Below are 15,404 nucleotides of genomic sequence, written 5' to 3' on the forward strand. Positions count from 1 at the left end.
TCCGGTCCTATGTAATCATATTACATAAAATGCTTTCATTCTAATAATCTCATTATTAACAATCGAGGATAAGATTATTTCATTCAGAATGTAATGAACCGCATTAGTAATTTTTAATTAAAGATCCCAACTTTAATTTATAATTACGGACAAGTTTAGATTATTTTATTTCAAACATTATCCTCTGCATATAACACTTATATACAATGTTTAAAGTTACATCTAAAATAATCTAGGGATTTTGATATTTATAAAACATCACATGCATGCAAAATAATATTGAAAAAATTCCTTATTTCATTGATAATTAACAAAATATTTACATCTTATTTGATTTATGGGCATATATCCCAACAAAAAGTGGCTAATATAATGGGTAATTCTATCCATAACTGATCAAATTTGCAGGCTTCAGTATCCAATATATTAAATACTTAGTAGTTATTGTTGGGAATAGTATTTTAAAAGCATGAGATGTGACAAATGATACTATTATAAATGAGAAATTCATTATTTATGTGTATATTTTATTAAAAATTATGTGAATATCATTAAAAATTCCATTATTATTTATGTAACCTTAAATATTGTATGTAAGAGTTATATATGAGAGGATAATATTTAAGGATAATAAGCGAAATATGTTTGTAATGAATTTAATTAAAGTTTCATAATCTTTAATTAAAACATTACTAATACATGTCATTCTCATTAAGAATGAAACGGTGTTATCCGCACTTTTAATATGGAGGGATATTAGATGAGTGTATTACACATAATGTAATTATGTGGAATTGAGACATAGACACGATTTGATTATGTGGAATTGGGACACATACACGATTAGGTTATGTGATATTAGGACACATACACGATTAGAGAAGAAAGACTCAATATAACACTCTGGGGACATGCCGCATAACTCTTCGATAAAAATGCAGTGTAAATATTGACGGAACGAATCGTGAAAGCATTTACAGCTATGGCAGCAAAACAATACCAAAATTAATATTCATATTATAATTCATTAAAAAAATTTCCTACATGACTAACTATAAATTTTCATTTATTACAGGAGGACTTTATCTAGCAAATACATCATGTACTTTTTATCATTTGGATCGAAAAATTGCTGAAACAAGAACAATAAAAAAAAGGCATGGAAAACAATAATCGTTGTATTATTATCCTTATTTATATATTTTTTATTTTTTCTGTTTTAATATATTCATATAAATTTATATATTATCTTTCTACAAATTTCGCCATTCAATTCAAATTTTAGAATATATTGCCACATCAATAACACGAACAATATCATTGGAAGAAAAAAAAACATGAATCGTACAACTATTACAGAATTACGAGTGTCAGACCCGTTTCAAAATGAAGTAAATATTTTTCAAATATAATTTATTTCATTTCTTATTTATATAAAATGAATTAAAAAATTCTATTTATATATTACGTTTTATATATTATATTAATTACATTCATATTAAAATATTAGTATTTTATATAATATAAAAATAATTTTATCAACATAAAAATATTCATATTCCATTCTATAATATCCTTAAAATTACAACTAAACAAATAAATTAACTTTTTTTCCATTTCATTATTATTATTATTATTCTCTTACCCATGACTAAACGCACCTTCAGAGAGCATTCCCCTCAAAATCCAAGAAAAGAGAAAATATACAATGAGACTCGTGTGAAGAATAGGGACACGTGCGAACTTGAAGCGCCAAACCCAGAGGCAGAAACGAGTGTAATCCTCTATTCTATCTTTTGCGTCTCGTCTCGTCTCGTCTTCAGACTCTCCTCTCTCCCAAGCAAATTTCTCTCTAATGTCGGAATTTTCAGTTCCGCCATTCCCAATTCCCAGTCTTCTTCATGGCTCTTTTGCTTCTCTCTCCTCCGTATACTTCAAGTACTGACCAGAGATCGGCCATGGATGTCGCCGAAACTCACCGTCGTCTTCTCAGCCACCGCAGCTTTTTCTCTTCTTCTTCTTCGTTGCTTCGCTCTGTCAGCTTTTTCTCTCCGTAAGTTCATATTTTTCATACTTAATAATAACATCGACGTAAAGTTATTATTAGCATAAGTTTTTTCACTTGTTGCTATGGTTCTTAGAATAATCTGAACTGAATTGGGTTTCGGCTAAATGGCCAAAACTTTGAAATAAAATAATGGGTATTTTGAGTGATTTCTCTTATGCTGTTTGGAATGTTCAAGTCTGAGATTTATGGTTCTAATGTTTAGTTGTAATGTTTCTTCATTTGTACAAATTTATTTAAAAAAAAAAAAAAAAAGTGGCCTTCAATTTTTAAACTTGAAAAGTAGTGAAATTCGAAATGTTATATTGCGTGGGAAACATCAAGGGATACACTTTATTATTGCTCAAAGTCATAATGCTAAGAGTTAGAGAAAACAGTACATTTCCAGTATTGCTGGACTACTGCCTTATTAGCTCAAATACACACCTTTAATCGCAAAAATGCTTCTAGTGATAGGGCATCTCAGACCATATTTCATACTATGTTCTGATATGTGTAGAATCCGAGGAAGTGACTTGCATCAGATGGACACCATTTTATGGTATATAGGTTATTAAGGATTAGCAATTCCTGCGTTTTGTGCAGATTCTAGCGCTTATTTGATAGATGAAGATATGAGTAACTGCATTTTTCATATAAATATGGAATGTGAAGATGACCAATTTCTTGAAATATGTGGTAGTCTAACTATAGCTCTCCCTCACCTTTTATCGTAGAGTGCTAATATATGTCTGCCAAAACAGGTATATCTGCCGTAACATTCCTTTAGGAAATGTGTTCAGATTTGCTCTCTGTATAGGGAATCATAAATCTTTTCCAAGATGCCTTGCAATGTCCATGGAAAAAGGTAACTGTACATTGTTATTGTTTCTACTTTTTTTTTTTTTTTACATGATCAAGGCCTTTAGGAAAGTCTAATTTCAAACAGAGCTGCGTGAAAAAGTGAAATCCATATAGCCAACCCAAATTAAGTTGGGATTAAGGCTTGTTGTTGTTGTTGTATTATGAATGCTTAGCTGCCTTTCTTAATTCTAGGCAACTAAATGCTATTGGATTGCATTATATACTTGATATTTCCGTTGTCTTTTTTTTTTTATTATGTTTTAGTTCACTTCATTGAATGTAGTGTACTATTTGGGTCTCAGTTACGCGTAATCATAGTCGATGTTGGGGATTTAGGTACATCTTAATTCTTAAAAGGATAACCTTGTTATATGAATCCCCTTATCATTTTCAAATTCGTTTTCATACTCCCAACAGTTCATTGATCATCTCGGCGTCTAAATAAATAATATTTGTAAACTGAAATATCCCTTGGCGTTTCATCTTTGATCTATGATTTGTTTATTTCAGGTAGGTCAACTGCTTCTTTCAAAGGAATGTGCAAGGTAGTTTGGACTATAGAAACTAATCTGGAAGCTGGTCAACTTCTCTATGTAACTGGGGATCCTAATGCATTAGGCTGCTGGGAACCAGAGATGGCCGTCCTAATGTCTCCCACAGAACATGCCAACTTATGGAAGGCTGAAGTTAAGGTAATTTGTTCAGCAGCGAGTTGTGATTTGTGAATTGTGATTCGTAGCATGTGTTTTTCTTCGCAATTAATTACTTTTCGAGTCCACTATTACATGATTTTGTAGGCAACAATTATTTTCCCACAGATTTATATGTGGAAGGCTAACTAGGACAAACTGTGAGCAAAATCAGCCAAAATGCTAGGTTTCATTCACAAGCCAATGTGCTTCCTTTATATAATTATGCATGTACAAATGAGTATCTCATCCTTGTTGACTCAGATGAATAGGTATTAATTATTGCCCATTATGAACAATAAGAGGTTGATGAATAATCAGTTTTACCTTTTATATTAATCTAATGAGAGATACTCGCAATACTTGTTTATTGTTCAAATATTATTTCTAGGAAGTCTCCTTTCCTAATTTATGCTTTTGTGGTCATTAGATTGCTTGTGGTGTAAGTTTCAAGTATAACTATTTCATAAAGGAAGAAAGGTCACCTTATGGCATCATGTGGAGACCTGGGCCTGAATTTTCTCTATCAGTGCCTGCAACTGCCAAGCGATCTAAGAATGTTGTAGTGAGGGATTCGTGGGTGAGATCTATCAAGTTTTCTCCAGAAAATTCGTTGATCCATTGGATAGAGGATGCATATCTTCTGATACACCCTTTAATTTTGGAACAGGACAGAGGTAATATCTCCATTCTGGTTCCTTTGCACATTAAATATCCTCCCTTAAAATGTTTCTGAACACTCAAATGCTTTCAGTGCTTTGACAGATGAAGAGGAGACAACGAAACACATTAAAAGTGATTTAACAGAGTCAAAGCTATCCTCAGATAATCTGAAAGTCAAGGAAGATCTAAATTCTAAGAATGATACAGTGACTGCCTCTTATGAGCCCATTTCTGATAGTTTTTTAACTGAAAGATATCAGCCTGTGGAGGAACCTTGGCTACTACAGTCACCTCTCTTCTCCATCATATCTGATGATTTGGACTTATCTGAAAAAGATGAGACTATGAAGGACGATAAGACAAGGTTGGAAGATTCAGAAAAGCTGTTACCTCAAGAAGGGAGTAATACGATCTTGAAAGATTCCATTTCTACAATTATTTTGATTAATTCTTCAATATGTACGATGCAAAGGATTGCTGTGTTAGAAGATGGGCAATTAGTTGAGTTATTACTTGAACCAGTTAAAAACAATGTGCAGTGTGATAGTGTGTATCTTGGGGTGGTCACGAAACTTGTTCCCCATATGGGGGGGGCATTTGTAAATATTGGGAGTTATAGACCCTCTCTCATGGACATAAAACAAAATAGGGAACCGTTCATATTCCCTCCATTTCATAGAGCAACAAAATTTGAAGTCAATGGTTCTGTAACTGAGACCATTGAAAATCATCTAGCTGCTCATGGAAACAACCAGACATCATTCCCTACCGAAATAATAGATGAGTTGGCTGTTGTCTCTCAGGAAGAGTCTGAACAATCTGTGCTGGATGACTATGAGGACCATGACAGTGAGGATGAGCTTGATGTTTCAGAAGTACTTGCAGACAATCTAAATGGAAGTATTATTGACCACGATGATGCTGGAGCTAATTATGCGCATAACATAGATGGAAGAGAACACCACCTAGGAGAGGAAGCTATTACAAGTTCTTTTCATGCGGAGTCTAACTCACAAAATATGAAGGATTCTGGGCACGCAGTTCCTAACAAAAATAAGTGGGCTCCAGTACAGAAAGGAACCAACATAATTGTGCAAGTTGTCAAAGAGGGTTTAGGCACCAAAGGTCCAACATTGACTGCTTACCCAAAGCTAAGAAGCAGATTCTGGGTATGTTCCACCTAATTCTCGCACTCTACAATTGATTGACCCATTTTTTTAATTATTTTTTTATGAGGCCTACGGCTCTGTGCTGATTCCATTGCCTTGCAGGTATTGATTACTCGTTGTGACAGAATTGGAGTATCAAAAAAGATCTCTGGTGTAGAGCGTATACGCCTGAAAGTCATCGCAAAAACGTTGCAGCCTCAGGGTTTTGGTCTGACTGTGAGAACTGTTGCTGCTGGTCATACTTTGGAGGAACTGCAGAAGGACTTGGTAGGTCTGCTTTCAACTTGGAAAAACATTGTGGAACATGCAAAATCTGCTTCTCTTGCTGCAGATGAAGGTGTAGAAGGGGCCGTGCCTGTTATTTTGCACAGGGCAATGGGCCAGACACTCTCAGTTGTCCAGGATTATTTTAATGACAAGGTGAAATATTTATGTGATTTCTTTCTGACTCTTATTATGGCTAACTTTCTGGTCTGTCTGTAATTATAAAATTTTTCATTCTTTTTTAGCATTTAAATGTTACTTGTGTCAAAGTTTAGCATGATTATCTCACACAATGGACTCGTTTCCTCATTGTTCTCTTTATCTATTGACCTTTCACTTCAGGTTGAGAGAATGGTAGTTGACTCTGCAAGGACATATCATGAGGTATGACATATGCTGATTATAAATTTAAAAAAATTAAAAATAAATAAAAAAAAATCATTATGTTACTAAATCAGATATCCCAGTTGGCAAATAAGTTTTAAAAATTTATTTTGTAGACGCAGACGCTCCCTTCTCTTAATCACTTCACATTCAAAAATACACTTCTCCTGTCTTCCAGGTTACAAATTACCTTCAGGAAATTGCCCCTGATCTCTGTGATCGAGTTGAATTATACAATAAAAGAATCCCTCTTTTTGATGGATTTAACATTGAAGAAGAGATCAACAATATTCTTAGTAAAAGGTGAGAATAGTGTATTTTGCATATTTAAACTTCTGGCCTCATCTGGCTCTAAATGCGCTTAGAAGCTTCTTGTTATGAAATATTATTCCATAATTTCTTGATTTACCTTTCAAAGAAAGATTGGCCCTACTTTGTGAAATGAATATTGAGCATGCAGAAATTTCAAGCTGGTACCTCCATGCTAAATTGAAAAAATTCGTGACGGGTTAAAGTGGTAATTGGTAACTACTGTCCAAAGTTAGGGACTAATGGTAAGATGCAAGAAATTTGCATATTTTTAACTTTTAAACGTAGTTCTGAAGGTGCACCACATTAAAGAGGTTCCACCTGTACGAAGTATTTGAACAAGGAAAAGAGGTGTAGAATATCAATTGAAGTAAATATACTTCTGAACCCTTTAAATTAACTATTTTATAATTTTGCCCTTGCATCATAAATACCATTAGACAAATATACTATTAATTTGTTTTGCAGAGATTTTTGATTGCTAGGTCAACTTCTGCTCCATTGCTGGCAAATTTAACTGCTAGAACCTTGATAACCAATATTGTTGTAACATCTGTTGCTTTTCAGGGTTCCTCTTGCAAATGGAGGATCTTTAGTGATTGAGCAAACTGAGGCATTAGTATCTATTGACGTGAATGGTGGACTTGTGATGTTTGGTCATGGCAATTCACAGGAGAAAGCAATTTTGGATGTCAACCTTGCAGCATCTAAACAAGTATGTCAGATGCTAAATCCATCTTGCTACTTTACATGATTAAGGTTAATCAGAATAATTAAATTGCATAGTCCTGCTTGCACAGTTTGGCAATCAATTAGATCATGAATCTAGATGTTGACGTATTTCCTCCTAGATAAGGGTGCAGCACGACCACTTTATTGTAAATGCTCCTATTTTCTTGCCTGTTGGTGGGTGATAGAACCTTGATAGATTCTGTCGCAGCAGGTAAGGAAAGATTGAGAAAAAGATGAATTTGAGTGAGATTTTATTGAAAACAATGCTGATTGATACAAATGATATGCGGAACTTTGAGGGTCCGTAACCTCCCCACTTGGAATGAACTCCAAGATTTTCCCAGGACAAACCTAAAACATTTCCCTCCCTTTCTCCGTTCCCCTCTCCCCCTTTTATTCTCTCTCTTTGCTCTAGCCCTTTTATTCTCTCTCTTTGCTCTACTAACTAGAAACTAACAATCTTTCTTAGCAAGCCTACTAACAATCTTTCTTAACAAGCTAACTAACAATCTTTCTTAGCAAGCCTACTAACAATCTTTCTTAACAAGCTAACTAACAATCTTTCTTAACAAGCTTTAGAAACAATCTTTCCTAACAAGCTTTCTAAGGGTCCGTTTAGTTCGTTGATTCGAGTTTTTAATTCGAGTTGAGATGTGACGTTATGTGAGAGCTTTTTACTGTAGCAAAAAAGTTAGATGTAACTGTTTCTGAGAACTTTTTACTGTAGCAAAACTCGAATTCTAAACTCGAATCGGCGAAATAAACGGGACCTAATTCTTCTTATTCTTCCTAATGTATACTTGCCTAAGTAAAGGCTTATCAGTGGGGTGGGTATGGTCTGGGCACGATTTCAAGATTACCATTTTTTTTTTTTTTTTTGAGTCCCAAAACAACAACTTGAACTATTTTCCTAATGAAGGATTAACCTTTATAGTTGACTCTTACTTTTCAGTTACATCCCTTCCTTGCAGTATTTTGATTTTTGCCTGCGGTGATTTTTCCCCTGCACGCAAATTATGTACTTCAGTTGCCCCCTGTGACTTTCTTTATGTGTTACCTGTTTACTTTAGTTGCCTCTTTTTCTTTTCTTTTCCTCCCGGGGTGGCCGCTTCTCCATGTGTGAACTTTATGCTGATGTTATTTCCTCGCGTGTACATACATAATCATGATTCCTGTTAGAGTGACATGTTTGATAGAAAATGATTTGTGATTCAGATTGCAAGGGAGTTACGGCTGAGGGACATTGGTGGCATTATTGTGGTAGACTTCATCGATATGATGGATGATTGTAAGTCCTTTTTATTTCTCATCAGACTAATGACTTCTAGAAATCCTAGCTATTCTGAGAATGATATCGGAGGATCTCATTGCTATTACTCAAACAAGCATGAAATGTATGACTGTATGTCGTCCATGGGCCAAATTAGATTTGCAATTATTGGAATAATTGTTGGAGACTCAAATGGAGAGTACACATGGGTTTCATTTTTATAATCAATCATCTTCTTTTGGAAATCCTAGCTATTCTGAGCATGATATCGGGGGATCTCATTGCTATTACTCAAACAAGTATGAAACGTATGACTGTGTGTTCGTCCATGGGCCAAATTAGATACGCAAGTATTGGAATAATTGTTGGAGACTCAAATGGAGAGTACACATGGTTTACATTTTTGTAATCAATAAAATTCAATTTCCTAGATAAAAAGAAAGTAAGAAGATCCTGTGTTGAACTTCCGATTCATCTAGCCGGTCTCGGATTCTTTATTGATAGAAGGTTTGGCAGACATAACCGAGTTTGGTCCTCTGGCCTTAAAGCAATTTAGAGCATCGTATTGGAGATAACTTGGTTTAGCAAGACTCTGCATAAAAAAATTTGTCCACCAGCTAATTCGTGAAAATTGTTATTGGTTTTATTTAGTTTTGGCGAACAATATACTTTGCTGTAACTGCTTGAATCGCATATTCAACAGTGTTGACCTAGAACTTTCTCTGGTTAACTTATTTTTATTTCTTGTTTATTCAAATTATGTCAGTTATTAACTCTTTACCTGTTCTATCTTGTCCTATAGCAAATAAAAGATTGGTATATGAAGAAGTTAAGAAGGCTGTTGATAGAGACAGGTCAATGGTTAAGGTCTCTGAATTGTCCAAACATGGACTTATGGAAATAACAAGAAAGAGGGTATGGTTCTTGACTACAATTTTGTCTTTTATATTTTCCTTTCTCAGTTCTTAACTAGCAACATAAAATGGTTAAGAGAGATGTATGGCTGATCCTTGTCCAAACTTAACTACGTCCCAACTAATTGGGACTGGCAAAATCAAATATCAAATGATAATCGTATATCTCTAGATTTGAGGGAATCCATAGCTGGGAAAACACAAAATTTTCTGGTTCATAAAATGCTTGATTGGTTCAATTGAGTTTAATTTTTGTGTGTCTGATATAAATTTTGGCATGTTTTGGACAGGTTCGACCTAGTGTGACATTTATGATTAGTGAACCATGCACCTGCTGTCATGGTACTGGGAGAGTAGAAGCTCTAGAGACATCCTTCTCGAAAATTGAGCAAGAAATCTCCCGGTTACTTGTAAGTAAACTAAAGAGTGACATCTTACGGTTTATGTGCCATCTAATGCTTAAGGATGAAGCACCAGAAGAACTTTGGACTATTTCAAAATGCTAAAAGGAACAATGATGGTTCTGTGAAATTCATTTCATTGTTAACACTTGAAGCATTTCTGTAACAAGTTGTATGTTCTATGAAGGCAGGCTTAGAATAAATGATGACCCCTCATTTGTAAACAAAAACTTATGTTCAGCAACATAACAAAATGTAAGTAGATGTTTTGTTGGACTAAGTTATAAACTTTGTCAGGTACTGATGGGCCGGAAAGCAGACCCTGAAAACCCCAAATCCTGGCCGAGATTTATTCTGCGAGTTGACCATCACATGTGCGAGTACTTGACCTCTGGAAGGAGGACACGAATCGCGCTCTTGAGTAGTTCCCTCAAAGTCTGGATGCTTTTGAAGGTACGCTTTATGTCGGCTGATAGAAACCCAGAAGAATGAATGCAACTTGCCCTGTTAAATAGCTATAACTATGGTATGACCGGTCTTTTTTTGGTCGTTCTGCACAAGCGATTCATCAAGAATCAATTTTGGCCATTGAAATTTGAACCGCCTTCTGTCAGGTGGGATCCAAAAATTAAAGTTTACAACAATATTAGGTTCTTTTTAACCATCATTTAATGCCTGAAACAGCATTGTATTAACAGGACCGGATTTGACTGGCCGTACCTAGGGGGTCCCATTAAATATTTCTTAAATGAACCGCCTGTGTGATTTGCCATGTTAATGAAAGAACTATGTGGGAAACATAAATAGTCTTTTATTATGTTCACATGGCTAAAAGACTAATCCTCTGCTATAATTTGTCAGGTCGCTAGAGGATTTACTCGCGGGGCATTCGAGGTCAAGCCATTTGGGGAGGACAAGGAAAATGAAAATCAGCACCAAGTTAGCATTCCAGTGTTACGACCAACTGAAACGAAAAATAACCGCCCCGGCAAAAAGGTTACTCTAATTCCTGTAAAAAAGTGGAAGGCAGGTAGGAAATGAAGTTTTGCAAACTGAATGGTGCCTCTTTTGTAATTAAAAAAAAAAAGTGTTTTGTGATTCACTTGTCATGAGGCAATGAACAACAGAGAAAAGAGGCAGGGAATATTCTTCTTACTGTTGATAGCGTGTAAATCATGTGTTTCAGATTGTAGCCGTTGAAACCAGCATTTCTGAGCTATTAATTTCGCATTGTATTAATGCTAGGTCGTGCAGTTTTGTTCATTAGAACAATTTTTCCTCAATAAAATAAAACAGTTTTAAGAGGAAGATACTACGGCAAAATTTCTGGTTCCTGTCGGATACTATTTTTTCTCCCTACACAAATTTATTCACCTTGTAATGTGAGTTTCAATAACACAATATCAAATATTCTACTAAACCAAAGATTACCACCAAAAACGTTTTTCATTTTTTATTTTTTATTTTTTGAGTTCTCCTAGAAGAAACAATATTGACAAAGGCTCAAATTCTCCATGAAGGATCTGTTCTACAAGGAACATGCAAAAGTAGAAGATGTGACATGAAACGGTATAAGAATAGGAATTTATCTATTTTACACCTTTTTAAAATCATTGTTACGCAATTTGTCGTGTTACATCCCGTGTACGTGTTATAGTATAGGAGCAAACAAGCTCTAAAATTATGGGAAGAGAATTATTCTGCTTGTGGCAACATTTTGTGGGAACTAGAGAAGACCATAGGTGGTTTTTGCAAAGAGGTAGCAAGGACCACACTAGAGATTGTATGCATGCCTACTTGATATAGGAACAAACCCACTTGACAATAATGGAAATAGACGATTTCTAATCTTTAAATCAAATTTAGTTTTAGTAACTATGATTGCATTGGTCCATTATGATGCTTGTCCCTAAATATTTACTCCAACCATTTATAGTAACCTACGTAACCAAACCAATGACAACCCTATATTGCACTTGGTATGTGAACTACAGACCTTTTAGAACTTCCTACTTTTATCGTAGCCAAAATCAAGTAATTAACCAGGTGCCTCAAAAAAGGTTAATCATCTAGAGCAGGTTTCTTGAAAAGCAGTCCTAACAATACTGAAAAGAGATATCTGAGAGCTCAATTTCAAAACCAAACACGTTAAAGTAAAATATAAACTTAAAACTGTTAAAAGAATCCAAGTGATAAAATACTAGCAGTTGCTGTTCTAGACGTACAAAACTCATAGGGGTGCTACATAATGCTAAAATTATGAATTCATGCTTACAAATTTTCAAATGCAAGAGAAGAAAATAGCAAAAACGACACGTGGATGTTGTGTTTGGGATTTAGCTCGATGCGGTGCTGCAAGTGTTGATGCCATCCTTGCAATCCTTAGTGAGATCATTAAAAGTTTCGAGCTGCTTTTTCCCTCTTAAGAACACTTCAGTATCAACTGATACCCTCATGTATCCGTCAAATTCGACTGGGTTCCCCTTGTTCAGCTTAGTCATCTCAGAGTACCACTCAGTCTTCTCATCCCAAAGGCCCTTGTACTCATCAAGAAAATGAGTGGAATACTTGTCCTTCAAAGGGTCAAAGAAGGATTGATCAGGTTCAGTTGTAGCAATGTACAGGTTTCTCCCATCTTCTATTTTGTCTTGCAAGGTCGAAAGCAGGGCATTAGGCGAAGTATCTTGATCAAGGTTGGGCCACAGCTCCTTGTTCCTCGCCTTTTCTCCTCTCACAATGTGTACGGAGTCGTAGTCCCAGTTCAATCTCGTTGCAATTGCGGAGACTATATCCAGCAACCTTCTTGACTTCCAAATCAAATGCCAAGGTCGCTGGACAACAGATTCCGTTTCTCCTTCACAAACTCTATACCAGTAATTATCTGGCTCCACAGATCCAAACTTTCTCATGATCAAAGCATCCTTGACATCCGCGAGTTTCATCGGCGTCACCTTGAAGTCCTCCACAAGGTGAAGGCTCATGCCATCTCTCTTCTGCCATTTGCTCCAATCTGTCCAAAACTGTCCCTGGTCCAACACAGAGGCCGATTCTCTCAAATGCTCGAAATCGAAGTAAAACCTGAAATCCTTCCCTTCCTCATCCTGATTGGAAGAAGTGTAAATTGAAGATAGACAAATGCTCAAATCCATAACCAAAGTTCGGTTAAGGTACTGAGCTTCACCAAGAGCACAAAGGAAACTCCACAAGTAGTGGTTAATGTTCTTGCACCTATCTCCACCACCAACATAAATCAAGTACTTGCCGCGACTAAACGACCCTTCGGACTCAACCACGGGAAGGGAGTCATTCACAACCTCCCCAACAACAGGCAAAGAATTAACCTCTTCTTGCTTTAGAGGTCTCTTCTCGAACCCGGGAGTCTGATTCCTCTTCCTTTTCCTGGCAAGCACACCGCTATGGTAGTCTCCAATCTCAGTAACACTCAGAGTACAATTCGTCGACCTCGAAATCACAAACCTCCTATAGTCCTTGTAAAAGGAGGCAGTCTTCCCCTCCTTAGGCCTAAACCGCCACGCCATATCACAAGTCCCTGCCTTCGGTCCAGCAACCGGTTTCCCAAACCGGTAAAAATGAATATCGGGGAATCGCTCTATGGTGGCCCTCATCAACAAATGGAACACTTCCGGGTCCCTACAATCAATGGGGGTATCCACATTGCCCTCACAATCAGCCGACTTCCCTTCATCGGTACTCCCACCATCCGAATTAACATCACTCGTCACCTTTTCCACATCGGCTATGTTTATAAAAGTCGAGAATGCGGTCTGGTTCGCAGCCATGAAATCCTCACCGGTCTTGACCACGGTGTTGTCGGATTTAAAAGTGGCATTGGAGGTGGATGTGAGGAAAGTTGTTATCTTGGTTGATGGGTGAAACAAAGGGTCTTCTGGTTCATAAGTGGCGGCTATAATTGTAAAGATCAACACTCCAAGCACAAAGAGAGTAAAACAAAGGTTTCCAATCAGGGCAAGAGCATTTGGACCCAAATTCTCGAGCCGGAAGGTTCCGGTTCTGGAAAACGAAGACCGACCCAACATTTTCTGAAGCAATAACCTTGTTCCAGAACTAAAATGGAAAATGCCCAGATCACCAAAACGCCAAAAAGAAACACACACTCAAAGATTCGAGCAAAGAACTAAGTGGGTTCTGTTTCTTTTTCTATTCAAGTTTTTTTTTTTCCAGATCTTGGAACAAAACGGCAAATGGGGTTTGAGAGATCTACGAATTGAGCAGAAAAAAAAAAAGTAAGAAATGAAAAGATTATCTGGCTAGAAACAAGAATATGAAAAACTCAAGTAGGATTTATTAAGAACTTGATCTAGCTTGTTGTAATAATTTTCTTACCTTCTTCTCCTCCTTCAAGAAGCTCATGCAAAAACAGCAGAAAATGCCATCTCCGTGTTTTTCTCTCCCCCTTTCTTTGCGATTTGTGAAGCGTGATTTCTGGGCAGCTGGAAGTGTTAAGATTTCTCTGATTTTGTGACTTTGTGACTTTATTTATTTGGTCAAAATGATGCGTGTATGAGATAATTAAACTATAATATGAGTTTTAGAGTGAGCAGGTGGCGCAGTACGCACATAAGCTCTGATCCGTCCACGTGTATTATGGTACATGTGTCAAAAGATAACAACTTCGGCCTATTGTGCACACTGGGTACAAATTCTTCGTCATTTATTAGATTTTGGAATTTTTTATATTTTTCAAATTCTTATTAGATTTTGGCTAGATTAGGACTTTCGTGTGAATGTGTCTTTCAATGTTACATAAGAGACAGACAGACACACCGACAGTGGCAAATATGTAAATTTGGGGTCATTTTAGCAGTTATTGGTCCTTTTTTTTTTTTTTTTTTTTTTAGTAGCACTTATTGGTCCATTATTCATCAACTTATTTATAATGTTTAATTTTCGGTTGTGACTTGTTTAATGTTAATACTTAAATGATCATGTTATTGTTTTCTTTATATATATATATATATAAAGAAAGATCTTTTGAAGGTTGAAGCTTTAAGAGCTCGTTTGCACATTAATTAAGAAAATACTTGAAAATTTACAGCTGGATTTAGGCAAGAAAATGAGTACGTCATAACTAGGTATCTACTAGGGTTCTGGTCAAACAAAATAATATTTAGCATTAAAATCTAGTTGTGATATTTGCAAGTCCAATCTAAAAACATTTTAATACAGGCAAATAGACGGATTAAGAAATTATTTTAATAAGGCACTTTTTAAATAAGTACTTTATTTTATTTTAGTTTTTCTTCAAATACTAGTGGTGGAATATTGTTTATCTTTTGTGTGTGTGTTTTTTTTAATTATTTGAAATTATTATTATCAAGTATGATTAATAATATTTAAAAAAAATTATTGTTTCTGATTATTGCTTATTATGAACTTGTACATGTATAATATTTGCATTTCCAAGCATAGAGATGCAAACTTTAATAATTAAAATCAATTTATACTTTTCTAATTTACAAAATAATATCATAACTTTTTTAAAATAATATTGTAACCTATTAAAAATTATGGAACTAAAGATATATAAAGTGATGATTGGACGAAAATCAACAAACTTATACCGTATGTAATGATAGTTGAATATAAAAAGTTGAAAAAGTAAATACAAGATATAGATATATAGTATATAGTATAATAAACATGTAAAATGCAAGATTAC

At 35.4% G+C, this 15,404-nt stretch overlaps 2 protein-coding genes across 3 annotated transcripts; one reads left to right on the forward strand and one right to left on the reverse strand.

The window, feature by feature from the left end:
* The first annotated feature begins 1,777 nt into the window (after window positions 1-1,777).
* On the forward strand, window positions 1,778-11,016 carry LOC21388342 (ribonuclease E/G-like protein, chloroplastic). The gene is made up of 14 exons (XM_024170850.1): window positions 1,778-2,053; window positions 2,809-2,912; window positions 3,419-3,600; window positions 4,028-4,274; window positions 4,363-5,429; window positions 5,532-5,849; window positions 6,036-6,077; window positions 6,256-6,380; window positions 6,954-7,101; window positions 8,334-8,406; window positions 9,191-9,303; window positions 9,593-9,712; window positions 10,001-10,156; window positions 10,565-11,016. Exons 1-14 carry the CDS (start codon window positions 1,902-1,904, stop codon window positions 10,742-10,744), a joined length of 3,027 nt encoding a protein of 1,008 aa, XP_024026618.1. The 5' UTR covers window positions 1,778-1,901; the 3' UTR covers window positions 10,745-11,016.
* Window positions 11,017-11,857: 841 nt separating this feature from the next.
* On the reverse strand, window positions 11,858-14,229 carry LOC21411435. 2 transcript variants are annotated; one of them, XM_010090044.2, is made up of 2 exons: window positions 14,069-14,229; window positions 11,858-13,789 (listed from the first exon to the last, which is right to left on the reverse strand). In XM_010090044.2, exon 2 carries the CDS (start codon window positions 13,759-13,761, stop codon window positions 12,040-12,042), a length of 1,722 nt encoding a protein of 573 aa, XP_010088346.1. In that variant the 5' UTR covers window positions 13,762-13,789; window positions 14,069-14,229; the 3' UTR covers window positions 11,858-12,039. The 2 variants fall into 2 exon arrangements, with proteins under 2 accessions (XP_010088346.1, XP_024026581.1); XM_024170813.1 differs by having other exon boundaries at window positions 11,858-13,942.
* Window positions 14,230-15,404: the final 1,175 nt, after the last annotated feature.

The sequence above is a fragment of the Morus notabilis genome, unplaced genomic scaffold (genome assembly GCF_000414095.1).
Source record: "Morus notabilis unplaced genomic scaffold, ASM41409v2 Scaffold249, whole genome shotgun sequence".
Classification (NCBI taxonomy): domain Eukaryota; kingdom Viridiplantae; phylum Streptophyta; class Magnoliopsida; order Rosales; family Moraceae; genus Morus; species Morus notabilis.